Below are 26424 nucleotides of genomic sequence, written 5' to 3'. Positions count from 1 at the left end.
ACCCCATCCCCTGTGGAAGTCTGGCCCACCCCACAGCAAATAAAAGTAATATTGGAAGAAATAACTATCAATGTTTTTTCCCTTTGATGAGCTACAACACTGAACTGTTTGTTCTTCAGTGGTCTTGTCTTGGAGTTAAATGCCTTAAGCCCAAATGATCATTTCAGAAGATTTGTTTACAAACTATCCCATACCTTCCAGTTGGCCAGAAGTGGCCAACTTTGTGTCTTCTCTCCATTATAGGGCAGGGAGAAGACACACCAATTGCTTATTTTTAACTAAGATCCCTATTTCTATAATCTGCCTTAGACTAGTATGAATTGGGCGAGGTCTGTTAGTGCTTCTTAGTGCTTGATTTCTATGGGCTATTTTAGTATGCTCAAGTAGCATGTATTCACTCCAGTATTAACAGCATCACTATTTATTAATCATTTGAGCCCAGAGGTACTCCTCAACTGTATCAGTGATTCAAAAATCCAAACCATTAAAATATAAAATAAGGACAAAAAAAGGAGGGATGGGTAGGAATGTGGATAGTTTCCTAATCTTCAATCCAAAAAGCATTTGAGGGCAATAAGTAGAACAGTGGATAAAGCAACAGGCCTGGAGTCAGAAGGACCTCTGTTCAAATGTAGCCTCAAACACTTCCTAGTTGTGTGACCGTGGGCAAGTCACTTAATCCCAATTGCCTGGGCCTTATTGCTCTTCTGCCTTAGAACTGATACTAAGAGAGATAAGAGTTTAAAAAAAAAAAGGCATTTATTGAGAGGTAGGCACTGACACAAAGAAGAAGAAAATTCCTTCCTAAAGAAGCTCAATTCTTTAAAAATTGGGCAATACTTCTTTATGAGACCTTATTTTGACAACTCATAAGTTTGATACCATGAACACACCACTATTTTTTACCAGAATCATGGGAGCAAATTATACCAATAAGACTTTTATGTTAAATACAGAAATATAAATATGTGCAAAGATTGGTGTTCCTTGATGTTTTTTCTACTAGGCTTATAAAAATCATATTATTCCTGTATCTTGATGAGTAGCAATGGGTTTGTGAGATGAAGCTGGGATTGGTTCTTATTGGCATCCACATACACACATATAATGAAGTCACTATAAAAATGTGTTTATTTATACATTATACATCCATATGTATAATAGCTACTAACATTTATGTATCAGTTTAAGTTTTACAAAGCACTTTGTATGTATTATCTCATTTGATCCTCACAATAACCTCTGTAAGGTAAATGCTATTTTTTTTTCATTTTGCAGAAAAAGAAATTGATCCAGAAAAAAGTTAAACAATGCCTTGCCCTGGCTCACATAGTTAACAAGAATGCGTGTTGAGATTCAAACTCAAGTCTTTGTAACTCCAAGCCCAGTGCTCTGGTCATCTTCTTAGCCACTGTAAATGTGTGTTTCTGTCTCCTGGATCACATCAGTGTAACTTGCTTTGTTAAAATTCAGATGGCCGTGGTGGTTAAGATTGGTATGTATTTGGGCAAGATACTTCAGAAACGTTTAATCATGCCAGTAAGACTCACATTGGTACCTTTGAACTCAGGTGCAGAACTGGTGCTGGGACCAGACTAAAGTAATACTAACCAGTGCTCCAAACTGTTGTCGCTATTAGAGCTACAAAGAGGCAATCCTGAGACATGGTGGCCCTCTAGAGCACTCTTGACTGCTGGAACTACCACCACACATGTGAACCCACTGGGCTCCCAGTCTTAAACCTATCAAGTTTTGCCATGAACCACAAAGGCCATATAACATAAATAAGAGGAACAATAATGAATTCCATAGTTAATTTTTTAATATTTTCTTTTCAAACAGAACAAAAGATGCAGCAAATAAAAAACACAAAACACCATCTCAAGAAGAGCCAGGACTACTTTGGAACGAACCAATCCCTTTTCTGGTCCAAGTTTATCTGTAGTTTCTCTTCCTTTCTCTGAGAGATTATCAATATTATGGTACAAACATTAATGCCTTATGAATAGAATTTGACTTTCCATTTAGCTACAGCTTTATTCATTATGACTATAGACAAGAATCTCAGGAGCCACTAGTACTTAAGTAACATTTTTTACAAGTTAAGGACTGAAAGCTACCAGGTGGCTTAGTGGAGCCAGGCCTAGAGATGAGGGATCCTGGGTTCAAATATGACCTTTCCAACTGTGTGATCCTGGGCAAGTCACTTAATCCCCATTGCCTAACCCTCATCACTCCAATACACAGTATTGATTCTAAGAGGGAAGAAAGGGGTTTAAAAAAAAGAGTTAAGGACCCCTAGCTATGTGGCCACAGGCAGGTTACTTAACCCCACAACTGCCTAGCCCTTACCCTTCTTCTGTATTCAAATCAATATCAATCTAAGATGGAAGGAAAGGGTTTTTTAAAAAAATGTTACAAACCAAGGTTTCCCATCTGTTTTCTTCTCTCTCCCCTTTCCCTGGCCTATGCTGTTTAACTGTACAAGTTGTCTATACTCAGTTTAACTGAGTTCCCAACTTCAACCCCACCCCATCCTTCGTGATTATCAGCCTGGTGAGATATTTTGAACGGAATTGTTCTTGTTTCTATAAAGGACTATTACCGCATGTGAGTGCTGCATTGTTTTGTTTTTTTTATTTACAATAAACTTATAAATGAAAAACAAAAGTGAAATATAAACCATAGGCCAGAATTTCAGAGTCTAATAGGAAGATATGATCTGAGGGAAATTGTGCTGAAGGACATCAAATGAGTTCTCAGTGGGAACGACACAGGCCATTGTTACCAGAAGGACTACAACAGCCAAAATGTAAGTGGCCACATTGTAGCATGAAACTCGATCGCGTGTTCTCTCAGTGGGGGGCCAACACATCACTGGTATTTAAGGTCACGGTTTAATTGGTGGGACCGATGGGGATCTGGGCTTCTCTAAGCCACATCTTCCCACAATCTAAGGTCCCTGCCACAGGTTATTAACTCCAGAACAAATGTCACTGAAGCCCAGGCTGTCTTCTATAAAAGGGGCTGATAAAAAGCACAAAAGAGTTTATGAAGTTCAGGTAGTCTGGTTTGGCTAGATATGAAATAAGGCTAGAAAGGCAGCTTACCAAACATAAGCTCTCTACTAGCTCCACTAGCAGCGAGGTCTCCAGAGTAAAGTTACAATTTGCCTCAGAGTAACCCTGGGATGCTCAGTGGTTGTTTCTCTATTAATACTGGCTCAGGAGCCACTGTCCAACGTATCATCTCTGTATTCCTGGCATGCCAGTTAATGTTTCTCCAATGTCATCTAGTCAGGGATTACTGTACCCAGTATCTTCTAACCAGCTGGTCTCTCCTCAATATCAGTTGAGATTTCCTTAAAATCAATTAACTAGTTAACAACGAATAGCTTTTATTATGAGATATTTAGTGCAACAGCAGAAATAGGTACATTCTGAAACTAGGAGTGCTCTCTTTCTCTTTTAGCACCATGATCTATAGGGAAAGGAAACTCAGATGTTATGATGTGACTAACATCATTCCCCCCATCAAGTTCACTTCTAGGTGTGACAGCCAGTAGGCAAGTCATTCCCTTATTTGCTGCCAGGTCAATTCACTGTTGGGCTAGGCCAACTAGGGTATTACATGTCAGGGCTGCTTCCTCACCGGCCTTGACTGCTTGCAGCTCTTCTGCCAGTTACTGGACCTTGAGTGGCTCTTCTAATCTTTGGAAATGCACAAGCTTATAACATGGTCCAAATCAGATGCTCTTCCACCTAAGATCAGGAAAGAAAAAAAAAACAAAGACAAAAGAACAGCACAGCAATGTCTTGCATTCTCAGGCTGGGGGGGGGGGGGGATATACATACTCAATTCTGGCTTGGCAATCAGTTAAAGTCACCATACCAAAGCCAAAAGGCAACAATCATAGGCTACCTGGAAATCCACTGAATCAGAGAGCCCTTCTAGCAATTATTCATACCTAGAAGCAGGCAAGGTATTAGTACCAAGATACATATGGAATATACTCAAAGGAGTGAACCCTCCCTGGCCAGTTCCCATTATATAGATGAAAATAAGACTTCAGAAGATCAAGAAGATGGTCTTTTACCCTATCAATGAGAGGGAAGGAGACACAAAAGTTGGTTTTCTTTTGTTTAAAAGGGAAGAAACATGATCAGATTTTTGCCTAAAAATGATTATTTTCACAGCTGTAAGAAGAACAAACTGACAAGGAGAGAGATTGGAAGGGAGGCCAGTTAGGTTATAACAGTCTAGACTAGTGGTTTCCAAACCTTTTTGATTCATATCCCTATCAATTTTTAAAAAATACTTCTTCAAAAGCAAGATTAATGAGGGAAAATCAACATGGAAAAAATCTTTGTAATGAATTTCTCAGTTATGGGTCTATATACACACAATACAGAGATAGCCAACAGAAATATAGAAGATCAAAAAAGCTATTCTCCAAGAGATGAATATGTGGCTCTCAAAGTATGATTTAAAGACTCCTAGGGGGCCTAAGATCTGTTCAGGGATTCCAAACTATTTCCATAGTAACACTAAAATATTTAATTTTATATATATGTACATATATATCTCAATACATAAGATTCATATAAACAAAAAGCTCTTTGGAAGTCCTCAATTTTTATGAGGGTAAAAGGGTCAGACACCAAAAAATTTGAGAACTGCTGAAAAATGCGATCAAAGAATAAATAGTTCTCAAACAAATAATTCTCAAAACAAGAATAGCAAACTATGAACTATATGGAAGGCTCCAAATCATTTAAGTAAGAGCTATGCAAATCAAAATAATCCTGAGGTTTCATATCACACTTAGCCAAGTGGCATATATTATGATCAAAGATGGGAAGAGTCAATGTTGGAGGGGTTGTAGAAAGATGGGCACACTAATGTACTGTTGTGGAACTATATTTTAGTACATGAGGGCACATAAGGTGAATGCTAAACAGGTAATTTATGTATATTTCAGCAGTGTTCAAAAAGTAACCCGTGTATATGAGATTAATGCAGAGGACTGCAGAACTGGTTGAATGGCCTGATCCAAAAAATAATCATGAATGGGTGTCACTGAAAGGAGGAATCCAATGGAAAATCAGATGCTATTCAAAGCTTTTGTTAAGTATCTATCAATTTATCTATCTTCCTAGTCTATCCAAACCAATGTGACCTTAGGTTATAATCAAAATAACTTTGCTGGAATCTTGTTTTCACCCTACCTGGGCTCTGACCTAATTGTTAACCAAACCCTAGCTGTTGTAACTTGAAGGCTCCCCTGGGGTAACCCTAATTGGGAAATCTTTCATAAGGATAATGCTTATTTTGATGTCCCCTCCCAAGTAATCCCCCATACTTTGAGACAATTATACATCATAATACATCTGTCAAAGCCAACATATAAATTTACATATCATTCAGAGCTGAAAAGGTTTTTTGTGGGGGATTTACCTGTTGAAGTTCTGTTTCTGGGTTGATGTGCATATCAAAGTCCTTTAAAGAGGGCTTTCTCTTTAAATTCTTATAACCGGTGTCAGGGTTCCAAATGCCTGTCTTTAGAGGAAAGTCTTACACAGTATATGAAATTTAGCAAAAGAGAACTTCTTGGTCTTGGAATGAAGTCCAGTTTCTCTTAATTTTTTTATATAATTCAAACTCAGTCCTTCTTTTCCATCTTAGGTAGAAAACTGTGCAATTCAAACTGGTGTTCCTGGATAAACGAAGTTTTGGTTTTTTTTACCTATTTATTAAAATCATGTTATAATTAAAAAACCATGGATAGTGTGAATTGAATCTGGGATTGGTTCTTGTTGACATCCAGTGGAATCTAGTGATATGCAGTCTCTACTGCATCAATAATTCTGAGATTTGCTCATACAACTTTTCTTCACTTTTTTGGAGAGAACTGAATGGCCAACAGACTCTATGGCCCCACTCTCCCAGGCATGTTGACTGTTACACAATTCTGGGTAAGGTTAAACCTTAACCACACACAGTTCTAGTTAGAACTGGCTGCAGAAACTCTCCCACAAACTTGCTGATGCAAAACAGCCAGAATTCCTTCTTTATCCTGAGTTGGCCCTTCCTGGTTAATTTTTAGAAACCCTACTTTGGCTGCTGGTCCATGTTCCTGTCCCTATCACCTCACCAGCAATGTGACAATTGCCACAGCAAGCACTTTATCTGAAAACCCAAGCCCCTATAGGTGCTATGCTTTTTTTTTTAATTTTTTTAAAATCCTTACCTTCCATCCTAGAATCAATACTGTGTATTGGCAGAACAGTAAGGGCTAGGCTCAAGTTGGCAAACCTATGGCATGCATGCAGGAAGGGACTGCTCCCCTCCCCCTCTCCACTCATACCTCTCATCACCCACTCCTCTGCCCAACAGACCAATGGGAGTACTTCCTCCTTCCCCTATCTGGGGTAGGGCAGGGGCGTCTCACATGTGGCATGAAGGTTGCAGTTTAGGCACTCAGTCTCTAAAAGGTTCACCATCATTGGGCTAGGCAATGGAGGTCAAGTGACTTGCCCATTGTCACATAGCTAGGAAGTGTCTGCAGCCAAATTTGAACCCAGAATTTCCCATCTCTGGACCTGGCTCTCAATCCACTGAGCCACGTAGGTGCCCCCTAGGTGCTATACTTTTGACCAGAGCCCAAAACCCACTCTTTGTCCAGGTCACCACCCACCATGCTACCATTGTGTGACTCAAAATGGTGAGGGCAATGAAGCCCACATGGGACCATAACTCTGACTGAGTCTATCCATCTGACCTGCCCACACTCTCCTGTCAAGCTTCACTGTAGCAAAAATCATTTTGACCCATACAAACCTTAACACTTTTGCTACAATTTACCCTAAATTTCCATAACAATGTTTCATAAATTGCCTAAGCTTCATCCTCCTTCAGAGCTGCCACCTATTAAAATTCTGAGTGTCATAGGAGCAAATATTCCTAATTTTCAAAAAGAAAAATGAAATTGGAGTCTGCAAAAGCAGGACAGAGAGCTTGACTTTTTTCCTAATAATATTCAAAAACTATTAAAAAGATATAAGGATAATAAGAATAAAGAATGAAGGGGCAGCTAGGGAGCACAGCAGATAGAGTGCCAGGCCTGAACCAGGGAGGATATGGATTCAAATCAGGTCTTGGACTTTTCCTAGCTGTGTGATCCTGGGAAAATCACTTAGCCCCTACTGTGCTACTGCCATAAAATTGATACTTAGTATCGATTCTAGGACAGAAGGTAAGGGTTTTGTTTGTTTGTTTGTTTTAATAAGAATAGAAACTTGCCAGTCTAAATACATTACCTCTATTGAAGGCAAGACTGGTAGATCAAGGGAATGAGGTGGATGCAGTTAAAATGGAACTGCTAGATTTGAACAAAGCATGTAACAGTGGTTCTCACATTATCTTTGGAGACAAGACAGAGAGCTATGGACAACGGGGATCTGACCAGCCCAAAGAGTAGTCACTAATGAAGCATCAACTCGAAAGAGGCTCTCCAGTGGACTGTCTCCACCATCTATCCTTGGCCTTAAACTGTTCAACACTATTGTCAATATTTCATCAACAAGACATAGAGGGCATGTTTGTCAAAGTTGTAGATGGCAGAGGAACAGCTGGCCTGTTGGGTGATCAGTTAGTTTACAAAAAGACCTCTGACAAGATAACAATGACTTGAATCAAATGAGATGAAGGGAGGAGAGGAAATAATTTACACACACAAAAATCTGTAGGTTCCAATGGACCACAAGTTCATAAGAGTCAGCACTGTGACAGCAGTCAAAAAGCCAATGCTCTACTAAGCTTCACTTATGACACCAGCAGCAGTCAAGAGAGTAAAGGCTCTGTTGCACTCAGCTCTAGTTGGACCACATCTGGAGTATTATGTTCAATTCTAGGCACCAGCATAGCCTTATACAGAATGAAGTCTTGCCAACCTAAGCTCACTTCCTCTGCTGAGACAGAGACTCATTGGGTTGTGAAGACATAGACAAGATGTGGCACGTCCACAAGAGGGCACCCAAGACTGAAGACTGGAGAAAACACCCCTGTCAGCAGTTGAAGAAACATAATAACTGTCTTCAAGTACCTGAAAGGCCTTTCATGTGGAAGGATTAGATTTAATCAGTTTGGCCCCAGGGGCAGAATGATGAGCAAGAGGCAGAATCTGCAGACAGATTTATATTTTATGTCAGTAAAAACTTCCTAACATTAGAGCCATACAAAAAAAAGGGGGGGGGGGGGTGAAGGTAATGGGGTCTCTCTCACTAGAGGTTCTCAAAAGGCATGTCATGGCTACTCTGTTGAGGATTCTCATTCAAGTATGAGTGGGATAAATTACTGAGGTACCAAAATCTTAGGCTCAGTGAATCTGACTTATGAATTCCTTAATAGCTCTCAATCTCTTAATGTCTCATCTCTTATCTTCACAGAAAATCAAATGCCTTAGGAGACTTGGTTGACCTAGTATCTAAAAGCCAAGGACAGTCTACCTCCCATCCTAATCCCCAGACCTCAGGCCTCCCGATAGACTCCAAATGCCACCAACTCCTCTCCCCAGCAAAACCTTCTATGATGCTTCCTTCTAATTCCAAAACAACTATGGATTGGGCCATAACTCTTACTTAGTTTTTTTTTCCTTTGGTCCTATGCTTATTATTTTCACATTGTGGACAAGTACTAATAATGTGGTCCAATTGGTCTAAAAAGATATATTTATAAATCTAGAAACTGCTGACCATTCCATCACAAAGTGATTATGACGCTATTTCCCCAGTCAGTGGAAGGGTGCTTTCCCCATGTCCACTCCCCAAACCCAAGAACAGAATTAGTTGCCACTGTGAACATGATAGTGCTACATCACTGAGCTAGGTAGTATATCCAAGGTAAGCCCACTGGTGTGGTTACCAAAGCACCCACCTTCCAATTCCCAGGGCCACATCCTTCTTACTTTGCCTACTGCAGACTGATTGAACAATGGCAAAAGATTCTGACGTTGAGACAATTCATGTTTTCAAAAATAAGGTCTCAAGAAAAGGCTTTCTATTCTACCCATGTAGGAATAAGGGTAAGTTTTTATGATAGGCAATGGAAAGAGGAACAAAAATACTGAGTGGCCAGCAAAAAAACACACATATATGCACACAGCATACCCACACTCCTTTCCTCAGTAGCAATATCTTTCAGGGCTCTGATTAGAAAAGTCTACGAAGACACAAATAAGATGAAAAATGAAATCGTTCAAGCCAAACCCACAGCAACATGGAAAAATGAGACTTCCAGGGGCAGAGAAGCAAGACAGCATCTTCTCTGTTCTTCTCAGGGATCAGAAGGGTCCAGAATGTCTATAGGCAAAATTCCTAGTCCAGGAATTGAGCCAGTGACTCCAATACCAAATCCTGGCTTTTTAGCACTGACCTGAGAGGAAACAGGAAGTATTTCAACCACCCTTGCCTAAAGAAAGTAGTAAAGAAGTGAGATGTCCCACTGGGCCAGGAAAACAGAAGGGTATACTCTTCAGGACAGGGACCATAAGGCCTGAGTTTAGTCATACTTCAAGGTAACTTCTGACTAGGGGAAGGTGTGGGGACAGGAGGGATCAATATGTTGAACATCCTTTCTACCTGGCTCAAGGCCCACTCCCATCTTTGGGATAGGAGTTACAATCTTTGTGAAACCCTATCATTGTCACTTTATAATTCTCAGGTCCAATGGCTTTTGGTTTGGACAGCTTCTTGAAAAGCTGTCCCCAATTCATCTCAGAGGACTTACTTGCCTATACTGTACATCCTGAGGATGGGGCTCTGAGCTCCCAAACCTCATCTAATCCCCTGAAGTACAGCCTCCCTTTTTCTTGGGAGATTAATTTTACCTGTGAAATAGCAAAATCCACATACCCTTCCCTTTTACAAGATAATTATTTACAAAAATTATGGTAAGTGCCTTACATGCCATATAACAAAAAACTACACAAGTGTGTCTATTTTCTTTCTTTCCTGACATACTAATAACCATACCGCCCGCCCCCCCCCCACCCCATCAAACCTCTTCAGAGACATGAAGACTATGATCATTTATTCCCATGGGAAAAAAAAATACTGGAATCACTCTCCTCATGTAATTCTGTTCCTCAGAGATAAATGCTACTGGAGGCCAGGGAGGAGGGAGGGAATGATCATACTCAGAGGGAGAGTCTTCCAACAATATCTACGTCACCCTGATCTCAATGACAACTGACAACAAATATAGGGACTCCTGGACTTGGCAAAAAGGGTAAAGCAAAATCGCTGTGTCCAATCCAGTTTCTTGGAGTAGCTAAACTCCATCTCAAGATATTACATTCCCATTTATTTCATATTCCTTGAGTTTCCTAAGAAGTAAAAGGAGGTAAATAATGTTTCCCCCTCCCCATTCATTACTTAGATTAACCTATCACAAAATAAACCTTATTTCTCATAGGCACATGGCACTCTGGCAAGGACCAAACCGAATAAGACAAACATAGGTCCTGCCCTTGAAGAGCTCATAATCACTATATGGGATTATGATCCCAGTATGTGTTTTCTGAGACTTAATAAAAGTTACAAAGTTGTCTGAAGATTTTTCATATTCAGAATATGCATAGGGTCAAAGTTTGGTGTGCACTCTTCGATGTGTCATAAGGCCAGACCAATGCCTAAAAGGTTTCCCACATTCTTTACATGAATAGGGCTTCTCGCCAGTATGAATTCTCTGATGTTGAGTAAGAGCTGAACTTTGATTGAAGGCTCTTCCACATTCATTACACTCATAGGGTTTCTCTCCAGTATGAATTCTCTGATGCTGAATAAGGGAAGAGGTCTGATTGAAGGCTTTCCCACATTCCCTACAATGATAGGGTTTATCTCCAGTATGAATTCTTTGATGCTGAATAAGGTCTGAGCTCCCCCTAAAAGCTTTCCCACATTCACTACATGAATAGGGTTTCTCTCCTGTATGAATTCTTTGATGTTTCCTAAGATCAGAACCACGGCCAAATGCTTTCCCACACTGAGTACATTTGTGGGGTTTCACTCCCATATGACATTTCTGATGTTTTCGAAGTTCTGAGTTCTGCTTAAAGGTTTTCTCACATTCATTACATTCAAATGGTTTCTTGACAGTCTGATCTCTTTGATGTACACTAGAAGATGAATTCTGTCTAGAGTTTTGGTCATTTGTATTAGACATATAGGGTTTATCTATTCTATGTTGTGTAACCAGGTCTGAGCTCAAATGGCAACTACTCAGACTCTCATATTCATCACCATTTTCTCCTAAGGAAGTTTTTTCAGAAGGGATGGTCACTAGCATAATGCCCTCCTGAGAAAGGGATCCATCAACTTTCTCCATGTTGTTTTCTTGTTGCTCATCTAAAGAGCCTTCACATTCATAGACTTCTTCAATCTTGGTTCTCTGAGAAACACCCATTGGGAATCTTCCAGATATCCCTTCCTGTGACTCTACATCTTCAGAATGTTCCTGCTTTGGAAGGGACCACTTGGTACTAGTCTCAAAATCTGAAATAATCAAGAGAAAACATAGATGTCATATGTGCTGGGAGAAAGGAGCCTTCTTAAAGGAAATATTGACAAGAGTTCACATCTCCCTAGCCTTTAACATACTTTACCTGCTGCAGTTATTACAATTCTCTGAATAAGCAGAAAGTATAATTAGTCTCATGTTTATATATTCGAAAACTTAAGGATAAAAGAGGCGAGATGATCATAGATTTAAATAGGACTGGATCCTTAAAAGTTATCTATTCCAATCCTCTTTTACAGATGGGAAAATTGAGGTCCAGAGAAATTAAGTGGCCACAATCACACAGTTAGTAGGTTGTGGAGCTATGATTAAAATTCAAATTCTAAATCCATTAACATTTCAATGAGACCACATTGCCTCTTAGAAACAATAAAAATTAAATTATGTGCTATGCAAGATATGTATAAAGTTTATATTTGTTTCAGTAAGCTTTCACAAACAGCAAACCAATCTAGAAGAAATGGTAACAGAAAGCAAGAGTGAACACAAAGGGGTCAAGCCAGTTAGTCAATAAATATATTTTAGGGATCCACTATGCACCAGACAATATGCTAAACATTGAGGATACAAAGAAAGTCAAAAGGTAGTTCTGACCTTCAAGAAGCTTACAATCTAACAGGGAAGATAACATACAAACAATTCTGTACCTAGAAAACCATATGTAGGATAAATACAAAATAATTAGGAGAGCAAAAAGAGTAGAACTAAAAGGAATTGGGAAAGTCCTTCTGTAGAAAGTAAAATTCTAGTTAGTACTTAAAGGAAACTAGGGGAACCAGGAGTCCAAAATAAGCTTGTGATCACTGGTCAGGAAATAAAAATGCTCATTGGGAGATGGAGTGACATTTTAAAGAACAATAAGGAGGCCAGTGTCAATGGATCAGAGTCTATGAGAGTTTTGATAAGGCAAAAGACAACTAGAAAAATAGGAAAGGCTGGGTTATGAATGACTTTTGACCTCAAATAGAGGATTTTATATTTGATCCTTGAGGCAAAAAGGGTATCTGCCTGAGAAGACAATTTAAGACAAAAAAAAAAGAACGAGAAAGTAAACAGCCAAAGAGAGCAAAAGGTCTCACATATAAAAAAGCATATGGTACTTTTTATAATAACAAAGATAAAAAAATAATAAAGTAGGTGCCCATCAATTGGAGAGTGCCTGAATAAATTGTAGTACAAGAAAATAAAAGAATATTACACCATTAAGAAATTAATATGACACATTCAGAGAAACTTGAATAGATTTATATTAACATTAGTTCACAAAGAACAAAGCAAAACCTGGAGAATAATTTTGCACAATGACTATAATGTAAAAGACAACAATATTCTAGAATTTCAGAACTCTGGGCAATGGAGTGACAACTTTCAGAGGAATACTTGGCATGGCACCTCTTAGCAGAAAGATGGTAAACTACAGGAATGAAATTAAGCATTCATGTTCAGGCCAATGGATTGATTTGTTATGCTCAACTGTACTCATTGAGTTAAAAGGGAAGCTTCTATGGAAATTGAGAGTAAACAAATTGGGAATTTGTAATGTTAAAAAAAGAACATCAACAAAACTTTTTTTTAATCCTTACCTTCTTAAAATTGATACTGTGAATTGGTTCCAAGGCAGAAGAGTGGTAAGGGGCAGGCAATGGGGTTAGGTGACTTGCTCAGGGGTCACACAACTAGGTGTGTCTAATGCCACATTTGAACCCAGGACCTCCCACCTCTAGGCCTGAATTTCAATCTACTGAGCTACCTATCAATAAGACATTTTATAAGAAGAAAAAAAAATGAAGAGCCAAGCAGGAATAAAACATGATAAACAAGTAGGAGGGAAAACTGGAGTTTGGGTAAAATGATCCTTCCATAAGGATGAGAAAGATGAGAAAAAAGTATAAGGCAAGAGACTGAACAGATAGGTAGCAAGAGTAATAGAACAAAAAGTGAGTTGAATCATCTTTTTCCATATTCTAACTTCTTACACTTTGCTACCATTTCCCCTCATATCTTCCTTCAGAGTCTAGGGTCTCTGACCTTGAAACATCCATATATCTCTGCAGTCTTCATACCATGGAATATTTTTTCCACCATGCTAGGGCTCTTTTTTCCCACTGCTGAGTTTCTCTCAGGGCCTCCATTTTAGGGAAGGGCCCAGGCCAACTAATCTTCATTCCCCTTCCAATTCTGCTTCTGACTTTCCAAATTTTGACAGTTTTCTCCCTCTGCAGGTATTTTCCCCTTCCCTACTCCTTTGGTGTATTGTTTTTTCCAACTAAGATATAAGAAACATTGAGGACAGGCGTTGTCTTTCTTTTCGCTTGTATTGGTCTCCTCGGTCCTTACCAAGTTTCTAACCATAGTGTTTGCCAGTAGGGTTAGGTGAAAGGGGACACCAATACTAAGGGAAAGTAGAGAAGTATCTCTGTTCTATCTATACCTTAAGAACACATCCAAAAAACCTTTCAGTTTTGAGGTTTATGTTACGCTTTTAAGATTCAGTAGCTGTTACTAGATGAGCAGAAAAAAGATAATACCTAATAAGGACTACTAAGATTATATATACCAGGGGAAGGGGAGAGAGCCTGAAACCAAGATGGCAACAGAATAAGGGCAGGGACTCACCTGAGTTCTCTGAAATTCCCCTCCAAACAACTTTATAAATGATACCTCAAAATGAATTCAGAAGCAACAGAATCCACGAAAGGACAGGGTAAAATAATTTTCCAACCCAAGGCAACTAAGAAGATTGGGGAGCTTCCAGAGCTCCCTTCCCATAATAGTAAGGAGGTCAGACAGTTGGGGAAAAGAAAATTACAAAAGTCCTTTTTCTGGTACTAGGAGCAGAAATCTGTTACATTGTCCAAGTTCCAACTTGCAGTCTCAGGGTAAAGAGGAACACTAGAAAGAACAAGGACACTGGACATAGTTCCAGGGCAGAAAAAAGTATTTGTGATCAAAGATCAGAGCACAGTGGAGGAGAGCAATGACCACACCTCTCCTTAAATCACACTGCCTTGGAAGAATGGAAAACTTACAGACCCCAGAACTAGCTCTGAAAACTGTAGCAGGTAAACCTGAAATTTGGATGGTGCCCCTTCCACCCTAGGAGCAAAGCCCAACTTTAACATGAAGTTAAAAGTCAAGAAACCATCTGGAAAATTGAACAACCAAAAAATAACCTGACCATAGAAAGTTAATATGGTAATTATATTTGACAATATCAAAATCAATGCATGCAAAGCCTCATAGAAAAATGTAAATTGGTCTCAAGCCCCAAAAGAGTTCTAAAAGATTTTTAAAACCAAGTAAGAGTGTTAAGAGGAAAAATTGGAAAAGAAAGTAAAGCAAGAAACTCATGAAAAAAGAGTCAACAGCTTAGAAAAGAAGGCACAAAAAATAATGTTGTGACTGTTCAGTTGTTTTCAGCTGTGTCTGATTCTTTATAATCTCATTTGAGACTTTCTTAGCAAAATTATTAAAGAGGTTTAACCATTTCCTTCTCCTGTTTTTCTTACAGATGAGGAAATTGAGGCAAAGAGGCTTAAGTGACTTGCCCAGGGTCATATAGCTAGTAGATGTCTGAGGTCAGATCTGAATTCAGGAAGATGAGGCTTCACTGACTCTAGGTCCAGAACTCTATTTACACAACCTAGTTGCCCCTTTAAAAAAAAAACTGAAGAAAATAACATCTTAAAAACAAAATAGGCTAATGGGTTAAAAGGGCACAAAAATCCATTAAAGTTAACTCCTTAAAAAATAGAATTGGAGGGGGCAGCTGGGTGGCTTAATGGACTGAGAGCCAGGCCTAGAGACAGGAGGTCCTAGGTTCAAATCTGGCCTCAGATACTTCCTAGCTATGTGACCCTGGGCAAGACACTTAACCTCCATTGCCTAGCCCTTCTTGCTCTTCTGCCTTAGAACAAATACACAGTATTGATTCTAAAATGGAAGGTAAGGGTTTATTAAAAAAAAAGAAAGAAGAAAAGAAAAGAAAAAAGTATAATTGGCCATATGGGGAAAGTGATATGAAAATTCATTGAAGAAAAGAACTCCTAAAAATATATATAATTAGCCATATGGAAAAGAAGGTACAAAAGCTCACTGAAGAAAATAATTCTTATAATTATAATTAGACAGTGGAAGCTAATTACTATATTAGAAATCAAAAAACAATCAAACAAAATTTAAAAAAATGAAAAATAGAAAAAAAAACCATGAACTATCTCATGGGAAAGACAACATACCCCCCCAAAAAATCCAAGAGAGTTAATTTAAGAATTATTGGTCTACCTAAATGCCAGGATCAAAAAAAAGGGGCCTTTACATCATATTTCAAGAAATTATCAAGGAAAACTGTTGAATTTAGAACACAAAGGCAAAACAGAAATTGAAAGAATCCACCAATCACCTCCTGGAAGAGATCCCAAAATAAAAACTCTCAGGAATATTATAGTCAAAGTCCAGAGCTCCCAGGTGAAGAAAAAACTTTACAAACAGCCAAAAAAAAAACAATTCAAATATCATGGAGCCAAAGTCAGGATAACACAAGATTTAGCAGCTTCAAATTAAATGATCAGAGGTCTTGGAATATAATATTCTAAGGGCTAAGAAGAGAGGCTTACGACAAAGAATCACCTTTCCACCAACACTGAGTAGAGAGGACTTTCAAGCATTCTTGATGAAAACACCAGTTGAATATGAAATTTTACTCTCAAATACAAGACTAAAGAGAAGTATAAAAAGACAAACAGGAAAGAGAAATCATAAGGGATTGAAAAAGGTTAAATTGCTTATATTCATACAAAAGAAGGTGATACTTTTAACTCCTGAGATTTCATAATGATTATGGCAGTTAGAAGGAATGATACACACAGAGGACATAGGTTGAATATGATGAAATGACATCAAAAAAATAAAATTAAGGGGTGAGAAAGAGGTATACACAGGGAGAATGGGAAAGGTAGAGGCAGAATGGGTTAAATTATCTCACATAAAAGAGATTCTAAAAGAGCTTTTACAGTGGAGAAGATGGGAAATGTTAAGTAATACTTGAACCTTACTCTCATTGAAATTGACTCAAGAGGGTATAATATATGCACTCAATTGGGTATAGAAATCTTATAATCCTAATATGTCCTTATATAATCCTAAAAGCAAGTAGGAAGGGAGGGAGATGAGGGGAAAGAGAGGGGAGCTGATAGGAAGGCAGATTCAAGGGAGGCAGTGGTCAGAGGGATAGGTAAAAGAAGAAAAGGATTAAGCAGGATAAAAAGTAGGATGGAGGAAACAGTAAGCAAAATTTTGAGTTTGAATGGGATAAACTTACCCATAAAACAGAGGTGGATACTGAGATTACATGATACAGACAAGATGATACCATAAGCAAACTAAGAGAGCATGGAATAGCTTATCTGTCAGATCTATGGATAAAGGAAGAAATTATGATAGAGACAGAGAGCATTATAAAAAATGGATAACTCTGATGACACTAAATTATAAAGTTGTTGCGCAGACAAAATCAATGCAGCCAAAATTAGAAGCAGAAGACTTGGGGAAGGGGAAATTTTACAACAAATTTCTCTGATAAAGGTCTCATTTCTCAATACATAGAATTGAGTCAAATTTATAAGAATACAAGTCATTCCCCAATTTATAAACAAAGGATATGAATAGGCAATTTTCAGATGAAGAAATCAAAACTATCTATAAACACATGAAAAATGTTCTAAATCACTACTGATTAGAGAAATGCAAATTAAACAACTATGAGGTGCCAACTCATACATATAAGACTGGCTAATATGACAGAAAAGGAAAATGACAAACATTGCAGATGTTAGAAAATGGGACACTAATGCATTGTTGGTAGGTAGAGTTGTGAACTGATCCAATCATTATGGAAAGCAACTTGGAACTATGTCCAAAAGGCTATAAAACTCTGCATACCTTTTGACCACGTAATACCACTACCAGGTCTATATCTTAGAGATTAAAAAAAGAAAGAAAAGGTCTTGTATGCACAAAGATATTTATAGCTTTTTTTTTGCAGTGGCAAAGAATTGGAAATTATGGGGATGTCCATTAACTGGGGAATGGCTGAACAAGTTGTAGTATGTGATTATGATGATAGGGGCAGCTGGGTGGCTCAATGGATTGAGAACTAGACCTGGAGACAGGGTGTCATGAGTTCAAACCTGGCCTCAGATACTACCTAGCTGTGTGACCCTCAGCAAGACACTTAACCCCCATTGTCCATCCCTTACCACTCTTCAGCCTTAGAACTATTGATTCTAAGTCAATACACAATATTGGTTCTAAGTTGGAAGGTAAGTTGTTTGTTTGTTTTTTTTTAATTTGTTTCTTTTTAATGAGAGAAAGGAAGAAAGCGAAATGATGAGCAGGAAGATTTCAGGAAAATCTGGAAATATCTACATGAACCAATACAAAGCAAAATGAGGAGATCATACACAGCAACAGCAATATTATATAATGATCAACTATGAATGATGTAGCTATTCTCAGCAAAACAACAATCCAAGACAATTTTGAAGAACTTATGATAAAAAAATACTATCCATCTCCAGATGGAATCTCAATGCAGATCAAAGCATACTTTTTAAAACTTTCTTTTTCATTTGATTTTTTTGGTCTGTTTTCTTTCACATGACTAATATGGATATATATTTTGTATGATTGTACATGTATAACCTATATCAAATTGCTTGTCTTCTCAGGGAAAGGGAAAGAGAGAAAGAATTTGGAAATCAAAATTTTAAAAAACAAAATTAAATAATTGCTTTTCTATGTAATTGGGAAATTTTTTAAAAAGGGAGGAAAAAAGAATATATACAAACATATATACACATGCATACACACGTGTACATATAAACATACATACATAAGAATGTGTGTGTGTGTGTGTGTGTGTGTGTGTGTGTGTGTGTGTGTGTCCAAAAGGGCTTTAAAGCAGAGAAGGGAAAGAAAGAAGATTGCTTATTACCACACCAAAAGAGAGACCCAATAGTTCACTACAATGTAGGAAGGAATAGAAATGCCCAGAATGTCACTCCTGCACTCTCTTTCCTTCCCTATCTTGACAAATACCAGGTCTGCTCTATTCTATCTTCTTTTAAATCCCTTTGCCCCATTGTCCTATCACTATCTAGCTGTACCAAATCACAGCTTTGAATTGCTTTTGAATTTGAATTGCAGCTTGGTGACTCAGTGGATAGAGTACTGGGCTTATAATCAAGAAGACTCATCTTTTTATGTGTCCAAATCTGGCCTCACATACTTACTAGCTGTGTGACCTCGGGCAAGTCATTTAACCCTGTTTGCCTCCGTTTCCTCATCTGTAAAATGAGCTGGAGAAGGAAATGGCAAACAAATCTGCCAAGACAACCCCAAATGGAGTCACAAAAGAGTCAGACATAACTGACTCAGCAGAATAACAGCATCATCCTCTGCCTTCACTCTTACTCATGTGTTCCTGAATAATAGTGGAGAAAAATGAAATTGCATTGACTGGATTCATTAAAAATTTGTTATATAATCTCAACCAGGCCCTCACTGTAACAAGACAATTCTTTTATACCTCCCCCTAATCAATTCACTATCCTATGGCCCCACCTCATCACCACCACTCTCTGAGAGCCTTGCCTCATATTTCACTGAGAAAACCATGCCATATTTCCTCTTAAGTGTGAATTTTAAAACTACTCCACCCTACTGAGACTTTAGAAGATCTGATTTAGCTATTTCCTGATTAGTAACAATGGAGATACTTGGTCTAACAGAATCAAGTCTTAGGAATTCTACATTTCTCCACCCTACTTAGTTTAACAAGGTCAGGAATGTCTGCACCATACTCAAGGATTAAGTATCTGAGAAAATGGCCTTCAACAGACATATGCAGAAATAGCAGACAGACCCTTGGGCTATCCTAAGTCAAGCTAAGCTAACATTGGTACAGATGAGACACAGGAAAGTGACATAAAACCATCTATATAGGGCACGTCACTTCCTCTCTTTGGCCTCTTTTCCCCGGGAGGTGTCTCTGGCTGGCAGCGTGCTAAGTATTCCGACATCTTGGCGTGGTGGCAGCTGTTTGTCTGGGTTTTGGCAGTGAGTTTGCCCTTGAGCTAATTCAGGTTCAGGCATCTTGGCTGAGCCCTCTTGGAGTTCAGGCTGATTCCTTCCTCTTTTACTCTCCAAAACCTAACCTTCTAGAGCCTCTAATCTTCCCGCCTGGCTTATGCCAGGCAGGAGAAATCCTACATCCTTTCCTTCTCCCTTCTTCTTAAATTTCTTTCCACTATATTAATTAAATCACCATAAATTTCCAGACTAACTTGGGTAATTTTTTTGTTATTTGGGATATCCATGGTGACCAATAATTAATATAGTTTAGGTAATAATGCTAAAATTATTCTTTGCATAAGTACTTCCTCTTATCTTCTCACTTCATATCATAAAGATGCTTTCCTCCTCTACTGCCTCCTTCAACCCAGTCTCTCATGAAGAGGCTAGTCCTTCTCCTTGCTAAGGCAAACCCCACTAAATGAACATGTGATTTCAGCCCATCTCTTCTTCTCCAGCAGATTGTCCCTTCTATTATCCCCACTATTAATCTTCAGTGTTTCCTTGTCTACTGGTTGCTTATTTCTCATATAAAAAGATTCCTCCAAAAATCCCTTCATAGAATCATAGATTTTAAATGGGAAGGCACATGAAAGATCATCTAGTCCAGCCTTCTCAGTTAACAAATGAGAAAACTGAGGCCCTGACAAGTCACATGACTTACCCACCCAAATCTGGAACTGGCAGAACCAGCATTTAAATCAATGTCCTTTGATACCAAATCCTGCATATCACAAAACCTCTTCATCATTGAAACTGAGGAGCTACATCCTCTTCTAACACATAAAAACAATCCCCATCCCATCCCCACCTCTTCCCTCCCTTCTTCCCCTCCCTCTGTTATATAAACTTGCACCTCACCTCTTTCTTGTAGGAATTGAGACTCTGGAGACCCACACTTGATCTGGATGTTCATAGGCTGAAGCTGGACATTTAGTGCATCCTGTGCTGTTCCTAAAGGTGCCATCTTCTCCCAAGCCCCTGCCTCTCTGGGAGTACTGGATACAATCTGAAGATAACGAAAATGTTTGGCTTTGAGAATCACCATGGAAGCTAAAACATCATTATAGAAATGAAGCAAGAGATACAAAAGAGGGGCAGAAAAATCAGAAATACATGTGTCAGATTAAAATAGGCTATATTAAGATCAAGAAAAGCCATAAAACAACCAATAAGATGCACTTTTTTATTAATAATAGTCTATTGTCATCCAGGAAAATGGCTGGTTTAGCACATCAAAGAATTAATCACATAGGAAATTTTTGTTACTGATAAAGAGGAAATCTTAAGAAATTTGTGTTGTTATCATGATGTGGTTATTTGAATAATGAATGATTTAGTGTTCAAACAATTGTGGATAAATTCCTAATTGTATTCATCCATTTTTATCAATTAAAAATAAACTGTAGGCTTACTTTCAACTATCACCTAACACATCCATAATTTTACTTTAACTTTCAGAAGTCAAAAGAAACCATGTTATCACAAAACAATTGTTCTTGAGCACAAAGCTTAAGTCTAGAATGTTATGGAAGCTTTACAGTATAGAGTATAGCTGGCTAAAAAACTTGGGAAAATATGATTACCCACTTTGTGGTTGTAACAAAAAAAAAAATAATAGGCTGAGAGCTAAAAGGAACCTTAAAAGTATAGTCCAACCCTTTCACTTCACAGAATGAAAAAACAGAGGCCCATTGAGGTTAAGATATTTGCTCTCATAAAAGGAAGAGAAAGGACCTCTCAATCCAAATCCACAACACTTGGCATTCTACCAAGTCCCCCTCTCACTCTATGCTTACTTTCAGCCTTCATCCTCTTTGACTTTTGACCACAAGCAATGATGACCCCTTTCTCCTTTATAAAACCCATTACTTCCTTGATTTCCATAAAACCACATGTATTGTTCTTCTACCTCTCTGACCACTCCTTTATTTCCTTCTATGGTTCTTTTCTTCCCTTGCCTACAAAGATCCATATCATAAGATTTAGTTAGTTTCCCTCTACTCTCCTCTCCCTACATACACTCTCCCTCAGAGATCTCATTCACTTTCAGTTAGATTTGGCAATTACATCACCAACCAAGTTATAAAACTCAGTGACCTTTTACTTTCTGCATAGCTCCTTATATCTACTCACTCAAAAAAAGTTCTAGCTACATCACTTAGCATAATTCCTCACACAAAGATGCTTGATAAAAGTACACTGACTGTTTATAGATGTTGCTTCCTAAAATGGTCTCCCTGTCTCCAATCTTCTTTAACAAAATAAATTAATTCATCACCAGAATATCCCTACTAAAACTAATTCTCATAACAGTCTCTAGCTCAAAAATCTTTCACTGGCTCCTCCGATATTACTGATATTGATATCCATACTCCTAAAGACTGTCTTGTTAAACCCTGTTCCCTTCCAGTCTCATCTCAAACTATTGCCCTTGTGAACGTGGAATCTAGAAACCCCAAACTTGTGGCCTAGTGGGATCTGGTGAACCCCAGGTTTCAGGGCTAACTTGTAGGTTGGAGACCCCAAAGTTTTATCTTGTTCCCTGTTTTCGTGGAAATCCACCCTGAAGGGAATCCCAGGAAAGCAGTTTCAGACTGAGTGGTGGACCTTTGGGTGAAATGACAATCACTGTAGGTGGGGGCTAAGCCCAAGCCAAGTAACTCTTCTTGTCTCCAGAAGCTTCTCCCAAGATATCACACCCTCCTTCTGAGGATCGAACTCGGACTCTTCAGCTTTCAAGACTGAAGCACTGCCTACTGCACTAAAGAGTCACTTGGCTTGGGCTTAGCCCCCACCTACAGTGGATTGTGTTTCAATCTGCCACTCAGAGTGAAACTGCTAGCCTGGGATATCCTTCAGAATGGTTTTCAGAATGGATTCCCACAAAAACAGGGAACAAGTACAAACTTTGGTGTCTCAGACCTACAAGCTAGTCCTGAAACCTGGGGTTCACCAGATCCCACTAGGCCACAAGTTTGGGGTTTCTAGATTCCATGTTGACACCGTATAAGAATCCTCCAATCCAAACTAATCAGTTATTCCATAAATACTTGAGCTGGTTCTCCAAAGACTAATATACTTGCATGTGTCTCTCAGGTCTCTCAGAGATTGCAATTACTTACTAGATCTCAAATGGATGACCTAAGATATCTCAAGCTCAATAAGTCCCTAATGAAAAAAATAATTTCTGCTCAACCCCAACTACTTCCAATTCTGTTAATGAGATGCAGACCCTCTCAGACAAGCTGGAAACCTTGGCATTGTTCAGATATGGCCAAGGAAAGGAAGAGACATAAATTCTGTGACCTCTGAAATCTTTTTCACAATCCTTCTGTTCTTTCTTTTTATAGAGCTACTAATTCAGGCTTTTACTACCACTCCTCTATGCCTCTAAACCAATTTTCCAGACTCAAATACCTCCAGTACCCTCCAATCACAATCCAATTAATTTTTAATAATAGCTCTATTCATATTATTCCCTTGCATAAAAAGACTTCAACAGGTTTCTACTCCCTTCCTTAACATTATTAGTCCACTTCCTGGCTCTAAACACTTCCTCTAGCTATCTACCAATTACACAGTCACCCAAACTTGGAATTCACTAACTTCTCTATACATATCTTTTGAAATTCTTCCAATCACCTGCTTTCAATTCACAGCTCAGGGGCTCACTCCTCTAAAGAAAAGGGGGGAAAAAATCATTCTTTGTTGTGTACAATTCCACCACCATCAGTCAGAAGCAAGCATTTTCTGAACTCTCATAACATTCTATACCTCCCCTATAACTTTATTATATTCTAATTGGAATTTTTAGTATTGCCTTATCTCTGCAACTAATCTCAGTCCTTAAAGAGGTTGCAAAGCATAGGCATAAATGTTTATTGAAGTTAGTGCAACTTTCTCAGTTTTTAGATGAAGTCAGAGGTAGCAAGGATTTGTTTTTTTACTTTTTTGTAGCCTTCACATTGATTAGCAGTGATTTAACTATAATCAGCACTCAAAAAATATTTGTTGAATGATTCTACAAATATGTTCTTTGCACCCAATCCTACAAACCCCTACAATTAGAATCCCTACATCTCATATTTTAAAGAGCAGAGCAGCAATTGGAAATAGGAGAATAAAGAGACAAATACATGGGTTAACAGTCCTAGTCAATCACACTAAACACTGGACCTTACTAATTTTTTCTCATAATTATTCCCTATATCAACAAAAATTTATTTAATACCTACTATGCCAGCCAGGAATGTGCTGGGAATACAAAGGTTAAAAAAAAAAGTGTCTGCTCTCAAGGAACTCACCCTCTAATGAAAAAAACAAAAAGACACTCTTTTCCATCAACAAATTACACTTGCCTTTCCCGCCTGTTGTCCTGGTTCAAGAAGTTCTCTCTCCAAATCTTCCAGCACAGTAACCACCTCCTCTCCACTTTCTGGATGCTGATCTCTCACCCAAGTCTGCAGGTCCTCTGGCAAAATGGTCAGGAACTGTTCCAGCACGAGCAGCTCTAGAATCTGCTCTTTTGTATGTATCTCTGGTCTTAGCCACTGATGACAAAGTTCCCAGAGTTTGTTCAGAGCCTCTCGGGGTCCAGGTGTGTCATAATAGCCAAACTGCCTAAAACGCAGGCGGAAGATCTCCTGAATGGAATGGCTGTTCCTCTTCTGGCTACCTTTTTCTCCCCATAAGTAATCCTCTTCCTCCTCCATGTTTACTACCTGAAGTCTCTCTTTTCCGGTAGGATTCTGGGCATCCAGGGCTACAGCCTCTCTAGATTCCACAGCCATTTGTACTTGTTCAAATTTTAGAAGGAAAAAAAAAAACAGACGGGAGTACGCCTCAAAAATATTCCCTTTAGATTGCTCTTCAAGGACGCCCCTAAGATATAAGAAAGCAACGTTAACGCGTTATTAAATTAATAATGCTATTAAGAGGACTTAGGTAAGTTAATGAAGGTCCCGCAAAAGGATAATTCGTTGAACACAAACAGTGACAAGACGAAAAGAAACACTAACAAGTTAACCAAGTAATTCTAGGGCAATTTGGGATTGATTCTCTATTGAGAAAAAAAAAAAAGAATATTGAGTACATACGCCCCCCAGCGACCACCAGAAATCACTGAGGTCGAACTCCAGATTCTGAGTAATGCCACGGAGCATGTGCAACCGCCCGGACAGACTCCCCCGCCCCCCAGGAATGCAAAAATCTCCTCGCCCAACCGCACCCCCTAGAACCTAGCACCTCCCCACTACCCTTTTCTACACACCCCCACCAATGCCACACAAAGGCCAAGAAACTCAAATAACAAAATCACAGGCCTCGAGCGAGAGAGTTCTCAACTGACAATAGGGCCCGAAGTCATCACCACAATTCCTTAGATCTCCGCTTCCTCGCCTGAGGCAGAAGTGAGTTAGTTATTTCCCAACCCCGCCCCTCCTCCATCCGCCCGATCCTGTCTGCACCTCCACTTCCAGATTACATTTCCCGGAACCTCCGGGCCGAGTTTCCGCCCTTTCCGGGGTGATTGAGGCCGACGGACCACTGTCAAGCGGTTGCTATAGAGACCAGTTTGAAGGGCACGTGACTCAAAAAAGAGACCTATCTGCCCCGCTACAGCCTGGGGCTGAGTCTAAAAGCACAGTCTATAGAACTGTGGAGGAGGCCAGGCTGTCCACTGGCTTCGATAGGTGACGGAGCTAAAGGCAGAGTCCAGCAGAGAAAGGAAGCTGGCTTTAGGTCTCTCGAGACCGTCGCCGCCTGGATCTCTGGGAAATGTAGTCCGGAAAACTGGATGCCCCTAGGCCCCGGAGGCCTCTGGGAATCGCAGTCTAACCGCAACCCGCACGCGCTTCCATGGCTACGCGCAACAGCCAGAAAAGCGCACAATCCTTTCTCACTCAAACTGAATCATACTCCCAAGACTCTTAAGTGTTTAACGGAATCAGGCTCTCTTCGGACTACAACGACCAGGGTCTCTAATCTTTTCGTTTCCCAAACCTTCCTCCTCCGGCCTCTTACCTCCTTGCCCACAGGGAAGATGGCGATGGCTGGAGATGAGGCAGAGAAACCCCAGGATGGAGTTTGGCGCGGGGAAATCGGGATGGTCCCGCTCCGGTGACGTCATCTGGGGGGGCTCGGGATCTGCCTCTCTCTGGGGTGGGAGGAGGAGGAGGAGGAACTACGGTTGGCGACTCTGACGTTGGCCTCAGCCAAACTCGCGGGGCTCTGTCGGGGCACGGGAGTAAAGTCTGGGTTCTTTAGACGGTTGAAGGCGCGGACAATGCCTTCGCGGCCCAACCTGCCCGCTTTTCCCAGGGTTTGGGGCATTTGTTTATCCAGCGCTTAGGGTTCGCTCTTCGGATCCATTCACCTTTCTCTCTGTAGCGCCCTGCCAAAACACATGCCCCAGCACCAGACGGCTTTTATACCTATTAGTTTGGGTTACATTTCGAAATCCAGCAGTAACAATCACCAGCGTTTTAAGATTGCTAATAAGTAGTCTCTCATTTATACAACCTCGGCATGTAGATACTGTTATTATCCCCATTTTACTCAAACTCAAGAGTTTGAAATTACTTTCTTGGGATAACAGACGAGTAAGTGACTGAGACTGGATTTGCATTTCAGGTTTTCATAACTCTAGGCACTTCATCCACCACCCTGCTGCCACTACAGTTATTTAGGGAAGCACAGCCCTTTCCCCACTTC

At 39.4% G+C, this 26424-nt stretch overlaps 1 protein-coding gene across 3 annotated transcripts; it reads right to left on the bottom strand.

The window, feature by feature from the left end:
* Window positions 1–1113: 1113 nt before the first annotated feature.
* Window positions 1114–25967, bottom strand: LOC103100741 (zinc finger and SCAN domain-containing protein 30-like). 3 transcript variants are annotated; one of them, XM_056805692.1, is made up of 5 exons: window positions 25735–25967; window positions 24072–24594; window positions 20572–20719; window positions 5458–11552; window positions 1114–3761 (listed from the first exon to the last, which is right to left on the bottom strand). In XM_056805692.1, the coding sequence occupies exons 2-4, from the start codon at window positions 24501–24503 to the stop codon at window positions 10642–10644; spliced, it is 1491 nt and encodes a 496-aa protein (XP_056661670.1). In that variant the 5' UTR covers window positions 24504–24594; window positions 25735–25967; the 3' UTR covers window positions 1114–3761; window positions 5458–10641. The 3 variants fall into 3 exon arrangements, with proteins under 3 accessions (XP_056661670.1, XP_056661668.1, XP_056661669.1); XM_056805690.1 differs by lacking the exon at window positions 25735–25967 and adding an exon at window positions 25179–25478; XM_056805691.1 differs by lacking the exon at window positions 25735–25967 and adding an exon at window positions 25061–25470.
* Between the last annotated feature and the right edge of the window lie 457 nt (window positions 25968–26424).

This window comes from Monodelphis domestica, chromosome 7 (genome assembly GCF_027887165.1).
Source record: "Monodelphis domestica isolate mMonDom1 chromosome 7, mMonDom1.pri, whole genome shotgun sequence".
In the NCBI taxonomy this organism is placed as follows: Eukaryota; Metazoa; Chordata; class Mammalia; order Didelphimorphia; family Didelphidae; genus Monodelphis; species Monodelphis domestica.
This window is presented reverse-complemented; position numbering and strand designations above follow the sequence as displayed.